This window comes from Oryzias melastigma, linkage group LG2 (assembly GCF_002922805.2).
Source record: "Oryzias melastigma strain HK-1 linkage group LG2, ASM292280v2, whole genome shotgun sequence".
NCBI lineage: Eukaryota > Metazoa > Chordata > Actinopteri > Beloniformes > Adrianichthyidae > Oryzias > Oryzias melastigma.
Window position 1 is genome coordinate 13,703,154 of NC_050513.1, and position 23,753 is coordinate 13,726,906.

Genomic DNA, 23,753 nt, shown 5'->3' on the forward strand with positions numbered 1-23,753 from the left:
ATTTATTTTTCTTTATTAATCCCGTGTATTAACATGTTAACATTGACAGCCCTAATATATATATATACTGTGCATAGGAGGTATATAAATAGAGACAGATAGAATACAACAGCAGAGGTCAAGGGTCAGGAACGTTTATGAAATAAAGTATTAATTCAAAATTTTCTCATGAACACCTGAGCCATCACCACCTCTAGCACAAAGAAATACAAATCCTTTCCATTAGATCAGAAATTTTATTTAGTTCACAAACAGCAGGTCAAATAGCTTTTTAAACACACTTAACTCAAAAAAGTGCTTTCATAACAATATTTCAGAAGGGAAATAGCTTAAATAGTATTAGAACTATGCTTCTTTGAAACATAAAGTACTACTTTTGTGGTATATCATACATATAGAAATAGTTATGGATACGCCAGAACAAAACAACATCAATCTATTCTATCTATTCTAAGAAGTTCACAGCTATTAACATAAAAAAAAAAACAAACAAACACGTTTTTGGTTTATTCATCTGTTTTAACATTATGACACAAAACCTGAGTAACTTATGTAAGGTCATTCTGTGATGCTACTTTTATTGCATATAAAATTAAATATTTTTACTTTTTTATAATTTGAAAATTATAGCAATATAAATTTCCCTCAGTTAGACAGCATCATAAATTTTTTTTCACCCTCAGTAAATGGAGTGGCAATCAGCTGTGGTATTAATTTCAAAACGTGTTCACATTTTATATTTACATTTGGCCTAACAGAAAGTATTTTTTAGTCATACATGTGAAACAGCTCGCAGATTAAATTCATGCACTCACATTCCATCCATAGACACAAGCTCATATTGCTCCAACTGTCATCTCACAGAAACAGCTTCAAAATACAGTCATTATTACAACATTTTAATTACAACGTGTCAAACAAACTTTTTTTCCTATCGTGCCTGTTCAGCTAAATCACTCGTTCATGAAGGCTGATGTGGAAAAGTGACAATGCTTCATTCACCTCCGCTGTTAAACAGTTAAAAAAGTTACAGGACTGTGAGAGACAGAAATGTCGCTTGTTTGGAGCATCACAACAAATCCTTGTTTTACAAAGACTGACATTTTACACAACTTTTTCTCTTTTATACACTTTTTCTCTCTCTTCTCTTTTACAATACAGCCCCACACAAAAAAGTTGCATTTGTCAAAATATAACTCTCCAAAACAAGAAGCTCTCGGCTTTTGTGTTTGTTTGACAGATTAAAATATTGCTTTGTCCCCTTTTACCCCTTTAAATCCCCCTACAATTGGAGGGGTAGCTAGAAGCTGGAGGGTTAGAGGAAGAGTTTGGATTTGGTATTAAAGTCTATGTCTAGTTTGTAATCATATAATTGCCTTTTGTGTGCAAAAATAACAAAACAAAGAGAAACGTGATTTTCTGGTTTCCTCTAAAAGAACCAGAACATTAAGACTGAACTTAACTCAGAACCATTGAGGAATCAGACCAGAGCCCAAATCCAGGGTAAAGAGGTTCAGTGAATGTGGTGTTGAAGGTGTGAAGATGGATCAGTGAGTCACTGGAAACTCTGAAGAAGGACAGAGTTCCAGCAGGACAGTCTACATACACTGCTGCTCTGAGGGAGGAAGAGGAGGAAGAAGAGGAAGGGAAGATTTGTGTCTTTTTGTCATCGTGCCAGACATAGAAACCATCAGAATCAGAGTAGAACAGACTCCAGGACTGATTGTTCTCCCCAAAGAAACAGTCACTCCTAACTCCTTCCCTTCTGATTCCTCTGTAACTCACTGATATTGTAACTTGGCCTCTCCACTCAACCTCCCAGTAACAGCGACCAGTCAGACCATCTCTGCACAGCAGCTGATACCACTGATCAAATCTGTCTGGATGATCAGGATATGACTGAAGCTCCTCCTCAAAGGTCACCTTCCTGTTTTTGTCAGACAGTTTGAGGTTTCTGTTCACTGTGTTTATGTCGATTGTGAGGCGACAGGAATCTGATGGAGAAACAAACACAATCCAGATGCAGTTATTGATCCATCATCTGTTCAATAATGGATACTTTCAGGACTCATAAATGACTGATTAGACTATTTGAAGATGTTTGAATGTGTGCTTCTTTGTTGTTAAGAATCAAATGAAAATCAAACTTACACTTCTTCAGACCCGGAGTCAACCACTGGGCTCCAGCAGGCTCCACCCTGAAAAGAGGAGGAGGGGATTCAGAGCAGTACAGCCTCTTTCAGAATTCAAAAAAATTTAAATTACATAGCTCTCATTATGTTTTTGTTCTACCCCGAAGAAGGAACTGTTCAAAATCAGTTCAATATCTGGACACATATATTGTAAAGTTCTGTCCTAACTAATAGTCCAGCAGTTTGAAGGCTCTTTTCAATTAGCAACAGGAAGAGGAAACCATTAAGGGAGACTGCAGCTCTTATTGTGCTGGGACAGCATGTAAACCACACTTCTGACTTGAGTCAATAAACGCCTAGAGTTGTTTATCTGATGAACACAATGATCAATCAAACATGATAAGACTGTGTCAGCTTCTTAACATTTCAGTAGTTTTTCTGTGCTGAAAAGTCTGTGAATGAAGCGTTTTTGTTTCTTCCTCATTGCATGTTGGAAATACAAAAAAGGAAAAAGACAGAAATTGATTTAAGAGAAGTAAAGATTGCTGATACTACTTCTGAGAATCTGAAAGGATCCAGGCACAGAGCTGAGTAAAAGGCAAATATTAGATCTGAAGCTCCCCCTCCTCTGTCACATGAGTGTCAGAAGCAGGTCTCTCCATACCTGAGAGTGTCCAGTCTCCAGTCTGGATCCTCCAGTGCAGCAGAAAGCAACTTAATTCCAGCCTCTCCTGGATGATTGTAGCTCAGGTCCAGCTCTCTCAGATGGGAGGGATTGGAGTTCAGAGCTGAAGCCAGAGAAGCACAGCCTTCCTCTGTGATCAGACAACCTGACAGACTGGAGACACACAACACAACAAAATCAGAGAGTTCATATGGATGGAATGAAAGCTTTGACACTCACAATCAAGACTAACTGCCAAACAACTAGTTGCTCAATGTTCTAACATCCACAAATGACAACTACTATCACAACTTGAGATTGATGAGATTCAACACAAATACACTACAGGAGAGCCACAACACCAGGCCAAAGAGGAGGCTATACCATTGGTACACTGAGCAAGGCAGCAACTGACCTGAAAGACGAGATCATGTCTAGAATGAACACCAGGCAACCCTGACACCAACTACAACGGTTAAATGAAGTACCACCTGAAAGTCTCCTGGAAACTGTGAATGAAGCATTGAGGGCAATTCCTACCCCAACAATCACAGAAACCAATGGACTGCAGCAGTGATCCTTGAAATGCTTGACTATAAGAGCAACCATGGGAGAAAACAATGCCCACAATGGAAACAACGATTGGAGGCTAAAATCAAGGCAGCTCAGAGGGAAGTGAGTCAGTTTACAGAAGCCCAAAGAGATACAGCCAGATGCCTATACCTAAAGCACTGGAAACTGCCACACAAAGGCTCCTGGCCTTGAGCAGCCGCCTAAAGCAGTACACTGGAGCCCGAAGGGCGAACGATCCTGATCCAGAAGGATCCCTCAAAGGGTGCAGTCCCATCCAACTACCGGCTAATAACCTGTCTCTCCACAACTTGGAAGCTCATGTCAGGTATCATTGCAACCAAAATACATAGACTAGTTGATCAATTCATGAACAACACACAGAAGGGCATTGGTAGAGATTCCAGAGGAGCCAAACACCAACTCCTGGTTGACAGAACATTTGCACAAGACTGCAGGTCACAACATCCCAACCTGTGCACAGCCTGGATTGATTACAAGAAAGCCTATGACTCAATGCCACACACCTGGATCGCTGACTGCAGTTATGCACTGCCAGTCATCAGATACCCTGTAGGAATAATAAGATGGCCAAAGTTTTGACATCTCAGTGCTCAGGCTCTCTCTCTGTCAGCTTCGGGGCCAATGATCATTATCTCTGTTTTGTCTTTGTTAAGCTTTAAAAAAATTGCTGCCATCCAGTCTTTAATATCATTAATGCAATTTAAAAGTTTGTTTGTTGCAGTAGGTTCATCAGGAGACACGGCAACATAAAGCTGGGTGTCATCAGCGTAACTATGGAATTTAATGCCATGTCTCCTGATGATATTTCCTAATGGGAGCATATAAAGATTAAACAGAGTGGGGCCTAAAATGGATCCTTGTGGTATACCACAGGTCAATGGAAGGACTGAGGAAGATGTTTCATTGGAGCTAACAAAAAACGTTCTATTTGTTAAATAGGATTTCAGCAAGCTAAAAACAGTTCCAGTGAGACCAACCATGTTACAGAGTCTTTTTAACATAATTGAATGATCAACTGTGTCAAATGCAGCAGTGAGGTCAAGCAAGACTAAAAAGGAAAGGTTTTATTTCTATCTGCTCTGCTTGAATCAGGAACGAATACATCAGAGGGACAGAATATGTTAGAGGTTTTGGAGATGAAGTAAAAGAGGCCAGACTGAGATGGTTCAGACATGTCCAGAGGACAGACAGTGAAGATATTGATAAAATAATGCTGAGTCTAGAGCTGCCAGGCAAGAACTGAAGACCAAATAGGTTTATGGATGCAGTGAAGGAAGACATGAAGGTTGCTGGTGTTAGAGGAGAAGATGGAGAAGACAGGGTTGGATGGAGAAAGCTAATTTGCTGTGGTGACGCCTAAAGGGGAAAAGCCGAAAGGAAAAGAATAACAATAATGGTGGTAAACATTCCTCTGGTGTTGTCTTCACAGAAATATATCTATAAATAATCCAAAAACAAACAAACAAACACAAAAATTAGACCAAACCTGTAACCAAGGTTTCAATTAAAAAAAAATAAAAAAAAATCTGACCTTAGAGTCTCCAGTTCACAGTCTGGACTCTCCAGTCCAGCTGACAACTGTTTCGCTCCTGAATCCTGCAGGTTGTTGTTACTCAGGTCCAGATCTCTGAGTCTTGAGGAATGGGAGCTGAGAACTGAGGACAGAGCTGCACAGCTTCTCTCTGACAGATTACAGCCACTCAGTCTGAAGAAAACATAGTACGGCAGTTATTGATCAAATACTTGTCAGTTATCATTTCATGTTGATTTGCTGATGTAGAATGAGTGGATTTGATTCCTGTTGTTCATATTTTGTTTTAGTTTTTCTCAATTGTTTTTGTGCATTTCTCATAACAGTGTTAAAGTTTACACCACTCCTAGGAGTTTCTCAAAACAATTAATGCAAACTAAAAGACATAATAGATAACTTGCAAAAGCAAGTAATTTTCCCAAAAGACAAGTCAGTTGCTCAAAACAGTTAGTTCATTCTTCAAAAGCAAGTTTTTATGTCTATGAAAGTGTGAATGTCAAAATGATAAGTCATGATTCCAGCTTCCTTGAACAATCAAGTCAATAGATTTCAGCATGTCTTCATTGAGACTGATTATTCTAGAAGTGTTCCCAGCGTCATGTAATGTGAAAGCTGCATTAAGTATGTACAGTATCATTCATGCCATTTTTAAAACTAGAATTCAATTTAAAAAAAGACGCTGGATATGCACTTCATACTGTCAATTTGTAACCGTTCACAGCATTGTGCAATGGTAACAAAACTAAACACTCTTTGGTTCAGTAAACCTTACTAAAGTAGTTTTGAAACTGAAAAAACAGTAAAACAGACAGTTCCGCAAATCAATCATGGACGACTACAGCTCCCATCTGTCTGACCACATATTTTCATCGTCATCACTACTTGTTTTGAGAGACTCCTTAACAGTGGTGCAAACTTTAATACTATTGTGAGAAATGTACTAAATCGATTGAGGAAAAACTGTAAGAAAGGGAGAAAGATTCTCTACAAGCATCCTGTCATGTTCTGCATACCATTGCCTGAAACTGCAAACTCATCTTTATCATTGGTTGCTAATAATAGTTCAAACACCTTTATAACAGTGTATAATGAGGTTTTCTTCAAAGTTTATGCAAACTTTCATGGAAACACAATAACAATTACATTTAAATGGACGTACAAAATGTTTGACAACATCTTCAACATGTTTGTGTGCAAAGACACACTCAATGAAATGAAGATTAGTTGTATAAGCAATAACTAATCACCCTGGACCAGTTTAGATCATTTTGACAGACATGATAAAAAGAAATGAATAATGATCAAAACTAAGTCAAAAGTGATCATTTGTAGAGATTTGAACTTTATCAATTGCTTTGTGTCCAAAAGGATATACTATTGGATTAAAGGAACATGAAACTGGTTGGGCATAAATGACTAAATGTTGTGGAAGTTGCACCAACTATTGTGAGAAGTTTAATTCTGTTGTGAGAAATGCACTAAACAATTGAGAAAATTTTGATTGAAATATGTTGTATGCATAATTAAGTTGGCATAAACAATGAACAATAAACATAATTGATTTGTCCACCAAGAATGATTCTCTTGAGAGTTCTTACAGAGCTTTGCTGGAGGCTTTGATCACTGGTAGAAGGCTCAGAAGAGCCTCCTCTGAAGCAGAGTATTTCTTCAGGTCAAATATTTCCAGATCTTCTCCTGATGACAGTAAGATGAAGACCAGAGCTGACCACTGAGCACGAGACAGTTCATCTGTTGAGAGACTTCCTGAACTCAGGAACTGTTGGATCTCCTCCACTAGAGAACCATCATTCAGTTCATTCAGACAGTGGAACAGGTTGATGCTTTTCTCTGCAGACAGATTCTCACTGATCTTCTTCTTGATGTACTGGACTGTTTTCTGGTTGGTCTGTGAGCTACTTCCTGTCTGAGTCAGCAGACCTCGTAGCAGATTCTGATTGGTCTGCAGTGAAAGACCCAGGAGGAAGCGGAGGAACAAGTCCAGGTGTCCATTTGGACTCTGTAAGGCCTTCTTCACAGCACTCTTGTAGAACTGGACTGAGGTGCTTTGTTTCACTTTAAAGAGCTTTGACTTTTTCTGCTGTTCTTCCAAAAGGTTGACTTCATTGTTGATGAAGGTCAGGTGGATATGAAGAGCAGCCAGAAACTCCTGAACACTCAGATGGATGAAGCAGAACACCTTGTCCTGGTACAGTCCTCTCTCCTCTCTAAAGATCTGTGTGAACACTCCTGAGTACACTGAGGCTGCTCTGATATCGATGCCACACTCTGTCAGGTCGGATTCATAGAAGATCAGGTTTCCTTTCTGCAGCTGCTCAAAAGCCAGTTTTGCCAGAGACTCCATCATCTTCCTGCTCTCTGGACTCCAGGGAGGATCTGTCTCAGCTCCTCCATCATACTTGATCTTCTTGACTTTGGCCTGAACCACCAGGAAGTGGATGTACATCTCAGTCAGGCTCTTGGGCAGCTCTCCTCCCTCTCTGCTCTTCAGCAGATCCTCCAGAACTGTAGCAGTGATCCAGCAGAAGACTGGGATGTGGCACATGATGTGGAGGCTTCGGGATGTCTTGATGTGGGAGATGATCCTTCTAGCCTGCTCTTCATCTCTGAATCTCTTCCTGAAGTACACCTCCTTCTGTGGATCATTGAACCCTCTGACCTCTGTCACCGTGTCAACATATCCAGGAGGGATCTGATTGGCTGCTGCAGGTCGTGTGGTTATCCAGAGGCGAGCAGAGGGAAGCAGGTTCCCCCTGATGAGGTTTGTCAACAGATCACCCACTGAGGTGGACTTTCTAGGGTCAGTTAGGATCTGAGTCTTGTTGAAGTCCAGAGGAAGTCGACACTCATCCAGACCATCAAAGATGAAGATGATCTGGAAGTCTTCAAAGCTGCAGATTCCTGCTTCTTTGGTTTCCGGGAAGAAGTGATAAACAAGTTCCACCAGGCTGAACTTCTCCTCTTTCAGGAGATTCAGCTCTCTGAAAGTGAATGGAAATATGAAGTGGATGTTCTGGTTGGCTTCGCCTTCAGCCCAGTCCAGAGTGAACTTTTGTGTTAAGACTGTTTTCCCGATGCCAGCCACTCCCTTTGTCATCACGGTTCTTATTGGTTCTTGTCTTCCAGCTGGGAGTTGAAAGAGCTCTTCTTGTCTGATGCTGGTTTCTGCTCTGTCTGCTTTCCTGGATGCTGCTTCAATCTGTCTGACCTCATGTTCTTCATTCAGCTCTCCAGTTCCTCCCTCTGTGATGTAGAGCTCTGTGTAGATCTCATTCAGAAGGGTCGTGTTTCCTTCTTTAGAGATTCCCTCAAACACACACTGGAACTTCTCCTTCTGGCTAGATTGGACTTGATGCCGACAAACTGCAGCAAGAGATCCTGAATGAAGACAACAAACAGTTAGAAAACTTTCTGCATAAAAAAACTCTGATGGCATCGAGGCAAGGCACCATCGCAGGAGCTCTCCTGTGTGTTATGTTTTTCTTATTGTCCGTCCTTGTCCTTGAAGCACTAGCCATAGTCACTGTCAGATATGACCGAGAGTCACTTTTATTTATTCTGAACAAAATTTGCGGATTGTCAAATGTAGCACTCAAATTAAGATGCAAGGACTTCAGTGTGGGCCTACTCGTGGACCAGGAATCGAGCCACGGTGGCCGGTGCACACCGAGAGGACTGGGTGGAGACGTTACTGCGTTCACCGCTTCTTTGAGCCCCTCGCCGTGGACGCCATACGCAGCCAGCATCGGAAACCCCGACAAGGGGGAAGCGCGGAGGATTGCTCGCTAGATTGCGCGGACGCCACTCTAACAACCTGGTGCTGCCTATCTACCTGGCAAATGTGCAGTCCCTACTAAACAAGAAAGACGACCTGCTACACAGCATCCAGACTCAATGCAAAGCCAGAGACTGCTCTGTGTTCTGTCTGACAGAAATCTGGTTTCACAGTGTCATGCCAGACCCAGCCTTCCAACCACCAGGCTTCTCCATGTACCGCTCCGATCGAGTGAGAGAGCCCAGACCACAAAAAGTCAAAATCAATGATTGTGTTTCTGATTAACTTTATGTGAGTACAGGTGCCCCACAGGGTTGTATTTAAAGACATCTGCTTTTTATCTTGTATACCTCTGACTGTGTTGCAACTTCTTCTAAATATATGCTTGTTAAATATTATGACGACACCACGATCATTGATCTGATCAGTTCTAATGACCAATCGCATTATCAAGCAGAAGTAGAAATTATGGTTCGTTGGAGTCAAGAGAACAATCTTGTGTTGCACACTTCAAAGATTTGTGAACTGATCATTGACTTCAGCCAAAGCGGGAACAAACAACCTGCTGTCATTCATAATTCAGAGGTACAAGTCTATGAAAAATGTACATTTTTGAGAGTGACCCTTTCCAATGACCTCAGCTGGCATTCAAATACCAATAGTATTGTTAAAAAAACTCGCCAGCATCTTATCTTTTTACTGAGACTATGGGAATTCACTCAGAACAGAACCATTATTTTACATTTTTATCAATGAATGTTCTCACCAGTTCTATCACTGTGTGATTTGGTAATCCCACTGTGAAATAAAGAAGATCTCTAAGCAGCATGGTTCCCTCTGCCAGCAGGACTATCGGAAGCAACCTTCCCGTCTTGGAAACTATTTATAAATCCAGACTATTACCTAGTGCAACTCGGATCATAAAGGATCTCTTTGGTTATCCTGCCACCGGGATGTTTGACCTTCTACCATCTGGTAAAAGATATCGCACCATTGAATGTGCAACATCGCGTCATGCCAGAAGCTTCTTTCCTCAGGCTGTGAGGTCTTTGAATGAAGCAGAAAAATGAGTATTGTACTATTGGAGGCTGCACTTAAGTGCTTTACTTTAATTCCTGCGATTGAATAATAACCAGTTGATTTATCTACTACTTTTGTATTCTCTTTAAATTTTTGGTCTTATTAAGTGCTTCTAATTTATCTATTTATGCTTTTAATCTGTGTCTTTGTGTTTTTTTTTTTTTGTTTTTTTTTGTCTGTGTGGGGAGCCCTGCAGCTGTTGCTCCAAGCTTATTTAACTATTACAAATGGCAAATAAATTGATTCTGATTCTGCAGCCCTGAGGATTTTAACTCATGTTATTCCAAGTGTTGGTACATCAGTAAATCTTCATTTATCCAGCAGATGAAACTTTCAGAGAAATCCTCTTACTGTTCTGCAGTTGATCAATCAGCTCCTCCTGCTTCATTCTCCTCAGGAAGTTCTCTGTGATCTTCATCAGTGACTCTCTGCTGCTCCTCTGATCTTCATCTTCCTTCTCCGTTTCCTCCTCATCCTCCCTCTGACTCAGAAGCTTCTGGATCTTTTTCAGCTCCTTCTTCACAAAATTAACAATGTTGTCCTCCAGCAGCTGCAACAGAATTCTAGATGAATGAACCAATCAGAGTGAAGTCATGGAGCCAAACATCAGCTCCATGTTGGACACACTGACAATCCACTGGTCTACAAAGTGCAGCATGGAGATGACTGTGAACAGAATGATGGAAAAGTAGTTGTTGTTCATGTACAGACCAGAAATATGGAGTCCAGCTGTGTTTGATGCTGCTGGACAGACGGACCACTGGGAGTCTCTGAGCTCTGCTGGTCCACTCTGTGGAGAATCATCAACAATGACATCCATTCTGTCTGTGCTGGTAGGTTTGAGACCAAAATAACTGGAGTTAGGAGGTAATGCATTTCCAATGGAGGACCTCATGGCTCGAGATGTCAAGTTTTATTAGACTGTCTAAATATGCAAACACTATTATTTCCAGCGTATTGGACTGAATCTGAATTCTTCCCCTACCCCTCCAACTGTCCTGACATTTTAAAGGGTAGGATTGTATGAATTATCTAATGAACCTCGTTTATTCATTTATCTTCCTGACCGCTTCGTCCCTTTCGGGGTCGCGGGGGTGCCGGACCCTAGCCCGGCTGCCAATGGGCGAAGGCGGGGTACACCCTGGACAGGTCGCCAGTCTGTCGCAGGGCCTCAAACACACACCCATCCACTCTCACATTCACACCTAGGGGCAATTTAGAGTCACCAATTAACCTATGAGGCATGCTTTTATTTTTTTTTTTTGGACGGTGGGAGGAAGCCAGAGTACCCGGTGAAAATGCACGGTCCCTAATCCCCCAGCTGGGATTCGAACCGGGGCCTTCTTGCTGTGAGGCAAGAGCGCTAACCACTGCGCACCTCGCCAAGCTAAATTGCCCCGGTGCTGCACAGCGGAGAAGAGCTTTTTTTCACTTGGGTGTGTTCTGAAGCACAGAGGTTTACGTTTAAATGACGTTTGATCAGCAGACTGATAGATCAGCACAAACCTGTTGCCAGACAGCCTGGACGGGTGTGCAGAACCACAGAGCCTGCATGTAACTGTCAGGTAGGTTACTATTGCAATGCTCACAAATGTCTGAGCTTCTGAGACCCATCTTGAACATCCTCTGTCCAGCATAATAAATTCTATGGAGGGTTTTGAATTGGATTAGTTGTAAGTTTGGACTTTTAGTCAATTTAAAGGTGTTTAGACACATTTCTGTCAGTTTGAGACAGCTTCTCTAAACTTTGCATTTTTAACCATTTGATTTATATGAAATTTTGATCAGCATTGTAACTCTGTTCTATATGTTTGACATTTGTTGTATTTTCGTTTTGAATTGATTCTTGCCCAGGGCTCCCTTTAAAAAGAGGTTTTTCATCTCAAAGGGACCCACCCTGGTTAAATAAAGGTTAATAATAATAATCATAAAAAGATCTTATCACGCAACATTGAATATTCCTGCTTTCAAACTCTCGGATTCTGAGCTTAATGTCTGTCACAAAGTTAAATATCTTGGAGAAGTCATTAATGATAAATTCACAGATGATGACCAGATGATGATCCACAGACAACGTTGCATACAGTTGGTGCTGTTTTGCTGCGGCGACCCCGAACGGGTTAAGCCGAAAGATGGAAGAAGATTATATATATATATATATATATATATATATATATATATATATATATATATATATATATATATATATATGCATATTTATTTGATTGCTTTTAAGTATTTTATCTGTTGTGTCTTTGTGCCAAATGGACCTTGAGTCTGTGACAAAGTACCTTCATTATCTGACATGATGCTCCAAGAGAGTCTTTTCAGAGAGATCAAGAACTAAACCAAGTCAACTAAACCACCTCAGGTCTTTCAGCTGAAAACTATTGATGATCTGAACTATTATCTAGCCTCCTTTAACTCTGACAAGCACTTAATGTTCCACTCCTGAATTGATGTCTTTCAAGTTAACACCATAATCCTTTGACCTGTCACTCCTGAAGGACACACAGCTGGGTTCATATTCAGGTCCAGGTTGGTTCCTGTAAAGAATGAAGGTTGTTGATGTGAGTGCTGAGCTTTGACATGGAGAAGAGTCATGGACAGTTAGAGATGTTCATCTTACCTTTCAGCATTACTCTGGCTCTTGTGTTCTCCTGAACTTCTGCCTTTGAAGCTAAGACCATAATCCTTTGACATGTCACTTCTAAAGGACACACAGCTGGGTTCATCTCCAGGTCCAGGTTGGTTCCTGTGAAGACTGAAGGTTGTTGGTGTGAGTGCTGAGCTCTGACATGGAGAAGAGTCCTGGACAGTTAGAGGTGTTCATCTCACCTCTGATCTTTGCTCTGGCTCTCATCTTCCCCACACAGAGTGTTTTTAGAGGGAGGGGCTCCCTCCTGTGTGTCCTCACACTGATCCATGCTGCTGGATTCACTGGATCCAATGGATCAGCTCACACACACCTTCTACCTTCTATGTTTCCTCCATTGACTGTATATAGAACTGGACAGAGTGTTGATGACAACCAAGTTAACATTTGTCACATGAAAAGAACGGTAGATGAGTCGACATGACTTCCCTGTGTTTTAAATTTAACGATTTCCATTGTTAAGGGTTTAAAATGAGGAAAAGAAAACTCTGTATTATTAATAGAGAGTCCCTAAAAAACTGACTATTTATAATATCACTCAAATAAAAATGAATTGGAAACTGCAGTCAATCGACTCGTATCCTCCAAATCCTCTCCCGACATAAATAACATTTCCTCTGGATTAATCCAGCCTCCTCGTCGACATGATCCTCTATGAATGAACATGTCATTTTGGTTTCTGCGTGGTGGAAACATGCAGTCTCTAATGTGAATGTTCTCTAAATGTTAAAGAGGAACTCATATTTTAACATCCTTCACTTTAAAAAGGGGTGGAGACCGCAGGAATTCTAAGTTTCCTGAAGAAAACCTGCTACCGACCAGGTTTCGTTCACAGACTCAGTTACCATAGTGATTGATTCTGAGTTCAGCTTAACCCGCTTCTTGAAATGGGCTTGGTTTCACCTACTTTCACGGGTTTAAGTTATCTCTCTTTCTGGAACCGAAAACTCAGAGTTTTACTGAATTTAGAGTTCATGAACTCAGAGTTCCAACAAAACCTGCTTCTTGAAACGGGCCCCTGGTAAATATATTAGGTTCATATGTTTATAAATCTGACTCTTAAAGAGAGTTAAATACAGTTCCTAAAAGATGAAAATAAAATGACTGTTGTTGAAAAGGACTCAAATCATTCATTGACTTCGAGGTAGGGATGTCCCGATCCGATCACGTGATCGGGAATCAGACCCGATCACGTGTTTTGAGGACTCGATCAAAATCGGACTCCTTTGTCCGATCAGGATCGGATATTTCATTAATTCTCATTATGATCAGCGCTTTACATTTCATCTTATCATTACGGATAAATACTTCTCTAGAAGTCTGCATGTCATGAAAAGATCACAAAATGTGATTACCAGAAAACGCAGCAGAAAACGGCAGCATCTCAAACAGAAGGCTAATGAAAACAAAGCTAGCTAAAAAGCTAACTTCCGGGATAAATAACTCTTTTAAAAACGCTTTAGACTGACAGCAAGTGTCTCTATTGTCCTAACTCAAACAACAACCTCTAAAGGCATTTCAATAGAAAAAAGTTTCTTTTTAATGTGAAGCTCTTTGATCTTCTGGCAGACGGCTACACAGCAGCTGCTAACTGCTACATGCTAGCGCCGTGATTTAATTCCTTAGGACCCGAGCTGTCCTTTGATATGCCTGTTTTAATTATCTGACAGAGAAATAACAGTTAAGAAAATTAACTACTGTGATAATAAAACCGAAAATGTGATGTATTAAGAACTTATAAAAGAAGCACATAATCCTAAAAATAACTAAATAAATAAAACTAATAATGATATTAGCTATTCATGAACACTCATCAAGTTTTATGCTAAAACAAAGTCATAATTTATTTTTAAGAATTTTAAATGAGGACAGGAATCATATTTAGTCAAAAATGTTCAATAGCTCTAAAGATGTTAAAGCTAAAGTCACTAAACTTTATATAATTATCATTATATAACAAGAAAATAGTATTTTTCCCTAGTTTATATTTGCTGTATTTTTACTTGTTTATTAAAGCTACTTCTACTATTTAAGTTTTTAATGATAAAATACGGTTGATGAAATATAAATCAGAGACAACACAAATCTGTTTCTTCAATTTATTCATGTTTTAAATGTCTTATAAAAGTATCGGATCGGGACTCGGTATTGGCAGATACACAAAATCAAATGACTCGGAATCGGATCGGGCCCAAAAAAACCTGACGGTACATCCCTACTTCGAGGAGACAGGAGACTGGTAGGGCCTCGACTTGAACTTGCCTGCTCTTGACTCGGGACTTGAGGACAAAGACTCGAGACTTCCTTGTGACTTGGGAAAACAATGACTTGGTCCCACCTCTGCCATTTACCATTTACAGCACGAGATGATTATAAACATGCAGCAGTTCAGCACTGAGCTCCTGTGTTTGTCCTGACCTTCATCAGCAATGATATCACACAAACCACTGAAGAGCTTTCACAGCCTTTCACACACTTAATGTTCCTGTCACTGATGTTTTGAAACACTTGAATTCAGCCCCCCCCACACCCCCAATTCACCATCCCCCAGCTCCCCAGGTCTCCTCAGCATCCTTCCATGTGACCTTTAGCCGCTGGTTTTTGGAAGAACTTTTTTCTTTATGAACAGAAGAACGAGTTAAAGACAATCTTCAGTCTGAGCTCTTTCTCTGCTGCTCTTCTTCCTCACAGATGTGATCATACGGACACATCACTGCCTTCATCACGAGTGAAGAAGACAATAGAAAACACTAAGACTCACTATGATGAGGAAGAAAATCGGAGCCAGTCTCACCGTCTCCTCCTGCTCTGTCTGCTCTTGAGTGCTCTAAAACTCAACTTCCTCATTTTCAGGAACACCTGAACAGAGCTCCTCCCCCTATGCCCCCCCCCCCATGTTCTAAAGACTAAAAGTGTGTGAAGAGTTGACTAAATTCCATTGGAAGCTGACATTTTTCATGTAAATCAGCAAAGCAGGACCAAAGTGTTTCAATCTAATTAATTCATGAAGATTTTTCCTGATAATTTAGTATCTGTGGCTGACCAAAAGCTTCAGGAACTCTGTTATATTAGATAGAACGTCATGTCTTTTCATCACTGCTAATAAAACCTGTTTTATTTGAAATTGACTGTTGTTACAGCTTCAATCAAGATCACTAGATAATTTTTTACTTTTAAATTAGGTAAGGAAGTGGTTACAGCATAATTTATTTCATGAACACAATAGAAGGAAGTCAGAGTCTGAATCAGAGCTACTTTTTCAACTGCGATGGACAAGCAGCTACACTTCTATCTGACCACATTATTGTCAAACAACCAGAACCGGTCAAGTTCAAATACAGATGACAGCTGGCCTGTATAGAACATTAACGCCAATCCCAAGTTCACCAATCTTGTAATAAAACAAACGTAGATTAAAGTATGAAAATCAAGCCGGTCGGTCAAAGAAGTTTTTGAAGGTCGAAATATTTCAGAAAACTCCACAAATGGAGATGGTGAAGCTGCCTCTCTGAATTTAAAGGGTAACCAAACAGGGAAGATGGGAGGCTGACTCCACCCACAGCCAAAATTTGAAATTCTATTCAGAGGGGTGGGGCTTGGGGGCTTGACTGTTATCATTACAGGAGCTGCAGATCATGGTCTCAGACTTCTGAAACTTACATGGTTTGCCCAATCACAAAATTCAACTGTAATACTTCGATTCAACCTGTAGGGGGCAGCACACAGGTGGTTTTTGACCATGTTTTCAAGAATTAAACAAGTTTATTTTAATATGGCAAAAATTTGACAATGACAGCACTTTTAAAGCCCCATTTTTAGAGGTCATCAACCAAAAATAAAGTTGATTTAGAGTTTGGTTACTCTTTAAAGGAGGAGCCATTTTATACATACTAATATGGACTCATAAAAGCAGTTGTTGACTTACATTACAATGGCACAAAAGTAAGATACTGTCTTTTTATTACATTTGATTTTATACATATATATCCATGGTATTTGTTTTTACTTTTCTTCCATTTTTCTCTAAAAAAAAATCATTTGAAAGTCTTACTGTCATCCCTGCAGGGTCCTCACCACAGCATTATGTGTGGATAAACTTACATGGATAAGAAAAATAATTGTTAACTACTCAGTCCACCATTGAATATTAGAATATTGAATATAAAAATGTTCAAATAAAGCACGTAAGGATATTTTAAACTGGGTGTGATATCAGATCTATCACACAGGTATTAAAACAGAAAACCAATAGAATTTTGGGGGTTGTCATTTAGACATTGCATTAAATCAAATAAGTCTCTATCTTTCCCAGTTTTTTTCTATTTGTTTGTTTTTGCTTTGAAGTTTTGTTTATTCATTCGTTCGTTGATTCTTTATGTATTTCAGTGTTTTCTTAGTAGGACTACATTTGTATAATTTAGCAACACTTTCACAAAAATGTTTAAAGGATTTGGTCTTTCCTGTGTTTTTAGTCAAATCTGGACATCGTTGTCAGTAATGGTGAAAAAAAGAAGTTAGTAATGGTGTAAGTTTGGTGTAATGATGTTCTCAAATTGTTTATCCGAAATTGTATATATATATATAGGTTTGTGTTTCAAACCAATTGCGTTTTTGGGGGTTCTAGGAAGAAAACAACCTCTTTGTAGGTTGGGAAGTGGGAAAACATTTCGACTTATCCTCCAGACCAGGTGGTGGCGCTAATGCGCCACTATGTTGTTTACAAGCCGCCTAAATACGAGACCGGAAGAAGAAGAACAGCACGAGGCGATAGTCTACGGGCGCAAAGCGTTTTCGCTGCTGTTCAGAGGACGGCGGTGTTTGTGTGAGTTTGACTCGAGCTGAAGATATTTTGTAGCTGCAGGAACCATGTCTTCACTTCAGTCTCTGAGAGAGTTTATCAGCGAGCGACTAGCTGCTGCTGCTGAAGAAATCTTCAGACACTGTGAAGGAACCATCGTCCAGTACGAGCAGGAGCTCTGTCGTCAGCGCAGACTGCTGGATGTTTTCTGGAAACCACAGCTTCAGCCGAACACTACTGGTATGTTCACTTCAGCAAATGAGTTTTTACTCCAAGTAAACTCCAAACGCCAAGAGATGAACGTCAGAAATTGTCATTGTGTGTCTGTGGAAGGGACTGTTTTGTTATTCTGGATCAGGGGTCACAAACTTTTTTGAAACTGAGGGCTACTCTAGGGGTACTGACTGAGTCATATAAAGGGCTACCATTTTGAAACAACACATTTTGTTTTGTTCTAGTCAGTTATACACTATTAATAATGAATGATACTCTTCTATGTAAAGACTGTTTTCTCACTATAATTATCAACAAAGCCAACAAACTAGGAAACATATCAACATTTAGCACTTTATTATTCTCAGTAATTGTTACATTTTCAGATGATCACTTGCATAACTATATTTCATGGGAAAATGTCCAATTTTCACTGTGAACCATGTTTATCAGCTATGTCATGTTAAAAGAAAAGATAACTTGCAAATTTGTAAACAAATCTAGTAAGTTTTAGAATTAATTACCACATTTGCATCATTTTTGACAAAATTAATTATCTATGAACTGGAGTAGGTCAGAGGTCACAAATCTAAAGTTCGTGTATCATGATCATTTTTTTAGAACTTTTATTTTTTTAAATCTGTAAATGCGAGCGTGATTAAAAAAAAATGCAACCGAATAAAATTTAATATTTCGAGGGACTAAAGGGCACCTTGTGGGGTCCTTGGGGGCTACCTGGTGCCCCCGTCACCACGTTGGTGACCCCTGTTCTAGTGTGTTGCATTGTATTTGAATGTCACAAAGTTCTAAAACATATTTTTATGTGAGAATAGATTCCATGAGTGAACTTCATGCTAATTCTTCTTTCTTTACATTTAAAATATCTTGATTTTCTTTAAAGGTGGATGTGCTGTTGTGCCTTTTTTACAAACGGAACCCCCGACACTGAAGTCAGCTTCCGATTCGCGAGAGTGCTAAAGGGGCACTCCATTGTATTTTTCCACACTTACACCACCTAAGAACAGGTCATGTTCAAAAAGTATTGCACCCAGACAGTTTAAACCTGGATTAAATTATGCTTTTGATTAGGGGTGTCAAACTCAATTGCACAGGAGGCCAAAATAAAAAAAAAACACCTTAGGCCGTGGGCCAAAACATGATAAACATTTATTTAACAACATTTTTAAAACTTTAAAACTAAAACTTTTTAAAATAATTATAAGAAATATAACATTACCTGTGATAATGCTAGTGTGAATGCTGTAAGCTGAATTTGACTCCTGAAGATGCTAGTGCTAATAGCTGAAGATGCTGAAATTGATAGCTAAAAACGCTGAATCTTATAACCAGCTTGAATATTAGCTAAATGCCAAATTAACCTAAAAAACGAAAAAATAAAACTTAGGTTAACCAAAACAGCTAGCATGTAGCTAAAAAATTTAGTTAAACTTCAAAATATCCTTAAATTTTTTTTTAAAAACCTAAATTAGCCAAAACAGTTAGCATGTAGCTCATATACAAGATAAACTTCAATAGCCTAAAAAATCTTAGTAGATTCCAAAATAGTCCAAAAAGCTAGCAGAATGCCCATTTTTAAAACTTTAAAATCATAACTTTTTAACATAACTATGAATAATAAAAAGGCAGGAATATTATTCCAGAATAAATCAACTTAAACCTTAAATAACTTTCAATATCGTACTCTCCATAAAAATATATTTTGCTAAAATTATACAAGGTAAAAATAAGCACAAGAAAACATTGGGCCATTAATAACAATAAAATAAAATGATCTGGAGGGCCGAATATAATTACCGGGCCTTAGTTTTAACACGTGCTTTTGATAGTAAAAAATACATTAAACACAGTTTCTGATTTGTGGAAGCTTTAATTGATTTGGGAAAATGTGAAAAATGATGATTTTTACCATGTTCTTTTGGACACTTGGACCATATAAGAATAGGTCCTGTTCAAAAACTTCACAAATCAGAAACTGTGTTTAATGTATTCTTTACTATCTAAAGCATTATTTAATTCAGTTTTGAGCTGACTATGTTCAGCAGTTTTTGAACAGGACCTGTTCTTATATTGTGAAAAAGTGTGAAAAACACAATTCCTTTAGTGCTGTAGCGAATTGGAAGCTAACTTCAGCGTCATCATAATAACCCATTGGTAGAATGCTGTAAAAGCTAATAAAATGACTTCTTTGTGTCCTTGCAGGTCACCCCAAGCATTACGTGACTGAAGAGAAGAATCTTGGCAACCAGCAGAAGAACTTCAAAGTGGAACAAGAAGAACCAGAACCTCCACAGATTAAAGAAAAACAAGATAAGCTTGATGTAAACTTGGAGACTGGTACCTCGATGGAGACTCCTACCAATGAAGAAAAAGACCACAGTGAACCTGATCAAAACAATCAGCATAGCTTCATTGTAACTGATAGTAAAAGTGAAGAAGGAAGCCAGCACGATGAATCAACATCAACTGCAGATGAAGTCACAGACACACAGATCAGATATCAGAAGAAGAGAAGAAACAGAAGTCATGTCCAAAGTGTGGCCAGCTCTCACATGTCAGAAGGTCAGTCTGACTCTGATATTAAAAAAACATCGGTGAAGAAAGGTTTTCCAAAACTTGGCAATGAACAGTCTGATAAAAGCTCAATAACTGTAAAAAATCTCCAAATGACCACTGAGGCTAGTAAGACACAATATGTCTGTGAAGAATGTGGTAAAAGTTTTAGTTCCTGGTCTAAGATCACACTTCATTGGAGAGGTCATACAGGAGAGAAGCCCTTTTCTTGTAAGGCATGTAATAAAAGTTTTAGTCGCACATCTAGTCTCAAGAGACATATACAAACTCACACAAGAGAGAAACCTTTTTCTTGTAAAGAATGTGATAAACGTTTCAGTTGCAAATCGTATCTCAAAAGACACACAAGAACTCATGCAAGAAAAAAACACATTTTCACATCAGGAATTTAATACAATGTTGATACAAAAAATCTAGTCACATGAGGTATTCACTTGGGAGAGTTGCTTTTTTTTGTCATAAAGTGTCAGAAAACTTAAGACTTGTGCAGTTAAAGACAAAAAGAGTTTGTGTTGCAGAGGGGAAATTATGAAAAAGTAAAGCATATACATTGAATATGAACCATATGAATGCTTTCTGCCTTATTTTCCCTCGATTTAATAGTTTTCTTTTAGAGGTATCTAAAACTCAAAATTCATTGTCTTAGAAGATTTGAATATTTGAAATATTGCAATGTTGAAAACTCCAGGAATCTCATACTGAACCACTCTTTTTTTTTTAGCCTTTTTAATTGTCTCTCACTCATGAGAATACAAGCACCTCACACTGGCCTTTGCTGTCAAGCTAGGTGGAGCCGTTGATTTTATTTTCCGGCCTGCACCTTCCCACACTGTTAGAAATGCTTTAATGACCGTTGTGTTACTGTTTTTGATCAGCCAACGAAGTCCCTTGAAATGAACCCAATTTAAAACAAATCTAGAACTGTTATCACATGGAAGACTATATTCCAGAACCAACAATGAGAATGACCTGAAGTCAGCTTTCAAAGCAACCTGAGGTCTCATGACATGTATGCAGAGACACAGGCTGATGGCCTCCAAACCTCGGCGCATTGATCCAATTAGAAAACTCCAAGCGAGTATTAAATGCAACATCCGTACTCTACTGTTCTAAATTTTTAATTTTCTAGGAGAGACATTTTTAGATATTATTCATCTCTTGGCTACAATTATCAACATCCAAGGAATATGAGGTTTGGATACAGAGTTTTACTCTTTCCTTTTTTGAATTAATTACATTTTTTTGGGTAAGTTAATGGTTTTACACGTACATAGAGACCTATTGTTTTGCCATTGTTAAATCTTTTGACTTACACCATTATTTTTAGTCATTTAATTTTTTTCCCCTTTATTTGTATTTGTTTGAGCAAACATTTAAAATTACCGTTGAATTTTTGTTGGTTGCTGTTTATTACTTGAATTTTGTGTTTTCATTTCTTGTTTAGTTTTTTCGTTCACCATTGTATTTGTAGGCATGTCATGCAAGTCTGTGTGTTACCATGACAACACTGGCAATGCATTTTATACATTGTTAATTCTAACAATGTATTTTCTGTTTTATGTTGTCAGTGTACATTTTGTTTTCTTTAGCCGTAGATATACTTGTATATTAGTTTTTTTCCATACAAAAAGTGGTGATTGCTGTTTATTTCATGTTGAGTCATGTATCAGGTTCTCATTCATCCAGGAGGCATTTTTCATGGAAGGAATGACACATAAATATATGGTTGGAGTCAACTGGACCCCAAAGAGAGCGGAAGGGTTAAAATAATCTTCTACCTCAAAAATGTTAAATTGCTCATCCAAGTGGCTTTACCAGTTACGTCATGTGAGCAAAAATCTGTATTGCGAGTTTTCCAGTGTTGTGGTATAGTAGTAGTAGCTAATGAAGAAACAGATTTGTCCCTCTTAGTTTTCAGTGTTCTGTCTTTACTGTAAAGAATAAAAATGACGTAAAGATCAGCCAAAAGCTTGAAGCCCTTCCCAGTGTGGATTTCTTCCATGTTGGTTGTCTTCCGGTTCTACAGCTGTACTCCTTGGTGACCTCAGGAACCACAAACATCAGGGATTTCTGAATTCTGACTAAAGCTTCAAGTTCACAACTTAATTTTTCTCAATTGTAAAGTGACAATGTCACTAAAAATATGGCTAGTAAAGAGTCCAAGTTTATTGGTTTAGTTTCCCATTTGCACAGTTAACACAATGCACAATAAAAACAACCAATAGAAAATAGAATAGCTTATTCGATCCCTTTCCTTGAAAACTCAATGTCCATTCCGATCAGCGTGACAAAGAAGTAGATACAATAAAAAAAATCTGTTTACAAACAAATGCAAGTAAATCAGATAATTTTGTGTGTTGTAATCATTTATACATTTACATTTTAAACTGCAACAGCGAAGTACTTAATTTTAATTCATCACTAACTTCATTCCATAATTTCATCTTAACATTAGTTCAAATTTTAACCTGTTCAAAAATATAAAAAAGACTTCTTAAATTATACAGACTAACCCTTAAAGTAAATAGTTTCTGTATATTTTTTGAAACTAAATCATGTTTAACACTAAAAACAATTTCTAATACCTTAGCATAAACAATTTCTTTTAATTTTAAACTTTTATATATTTATATTATATTTTAATATTTTTTTGAATCACAATTTCCCGCTCTGTTAACTCCCCTAATTGTTTTTTTTCTCTAATTTAACCAAAGATTCAATGATCATTTTTCTTTCATTTCCCCAAATCTCTGCACAGTATGAAAGATACAGAACAACTAATGAACAGTAAACACGATACAAACTATTTTTGTTTAATACATCCCAGATTTTAAAAAGAATACCAATAGATCTAGAAACTGTGTGTTTTGTGTCATTTATATGAGATTTTCAAAACAATATCAATTATTACTTCTAAAAACTTTAATTCTTTAACATTTTGCATTTCTGCAGAATTTAGATTGACTTTAACATTTCCAACCTTTTTATTACCAGAATAAATTCAGGTTTATTTTTATTTAGATATAACTTGTTTTAATCAAATATTTTTTAACCAAATTCTTGTTCAACAACACTTGGCAACTGATCAAGATTTTTTCCAGAACAAAACATATTGGTATCATCAGAAAACAAAATTAATCTCAACTTTTTTTTTTTTTCCAGAAAAAATATAATTTATCTATATTGAAAACAACCTTTGTCCAAGGACATAACATTGTTGGAGTCCACAAAAAAGGTTTTCTAAATCAGAATCTGCATTATTAATGGTTGCATACTGAACCCGATTATCCAAGTAACCTCTCAACCACTGGGTTGTTTTACCCAAAGTCCATAATATTCAAATTTTTGTAATAACAGAGAATGATCAATTGCATCAAACGCTTTCTGTAAATCAGCAATGTCTTCTAAATTTAGTGCAATTGAGAAGACAATGTCCAGAGTACAGCCATTCACATCAGTGGGGCCGACAGCATCTTGCTAAGAGGTCCTGAACTCAGGAACTGTTGGATCTCCTCCACTAGAGAACCATCATTCAGTTCATTCAGACAGTAGAACAGGTTGATGCTTTTCTCTGCAGACAGATTCTCACTGATCTTCTCCTTGATGTACTGGACTGTTTTCTGATTGGTCTGTGAGCTACTGCCTGTCTGAGTCAGCAGACCTTGTAGGAGATTCTGATTGGTCTGTAGTGAAAGACCCA

The 23,753-nt window shown here is 38.3% G+C and overlaps 3 protein-coding genes and 1 long non-coding RNA gene across 4 annotated transcripts in view; 1 reads left to right on the forward strand and 3 right to left on the reverse strand.

Annotated features, from left to right (window-relative positions):
• The window catches only part of LOC112139907 (NLR family CARD domain-containing protein 3-like), a 385,294-nt gene that overhangs the window by 175,412 nt on the left and 186,129 nt on the right, over positions 1 to 23,753 (reverse strand). The gene's annotated exons all lie outside the window — the stretch shown is intronic.
• LOC112139908 (NACHT, LRR and PYD domains-containing protein 12-like) overlaps positions 1 to 23,753 on the reverse strand; it is a 249,874-nt gene that overhangs the window by 89,567 nt on the left and 136,554 nt on the right. The window lies entirely within an intron of this gene.
• On the reverse strand, positions 195 to 10,965 carry LOC112145328 (NLR family CARD domain-containing protein 3-like). The gene is made up of 7 exons (XM_036215082.1): positions 10,506 to 10,965; positions 10,146 to 10,344; positions 6,520 to 8,317; positions 4,922 to 5,095; positions 2,797 to 2,970; positions 2,152 to 2,198; positions 195 to 1,994 (listed from the first exon to the last, which is right to left on the reverse strand). Exons 1-7 carry the CDS (start codon positions 10,668 to 10,670, stop codon positions 1,459 to 1,461), a joined length of 3,093 nt encoding a protein of 1,030 aa, XP_036070975.1. The 5' UTR covers positions 10,671 to 10,965; the 3' UTR covers positions 195 to 1,458.
• LOC118599572 lies at positions 17,429 to 22,021 on the forward strand. Its single transcript, XR_004948980.1, has 2 exons — positions 17,429 to 17,488; positions 19,682 to 22,021. It is a non-coding gene; the product is annotated as an uncharacterized LOC118599572 (long non-coding RNA).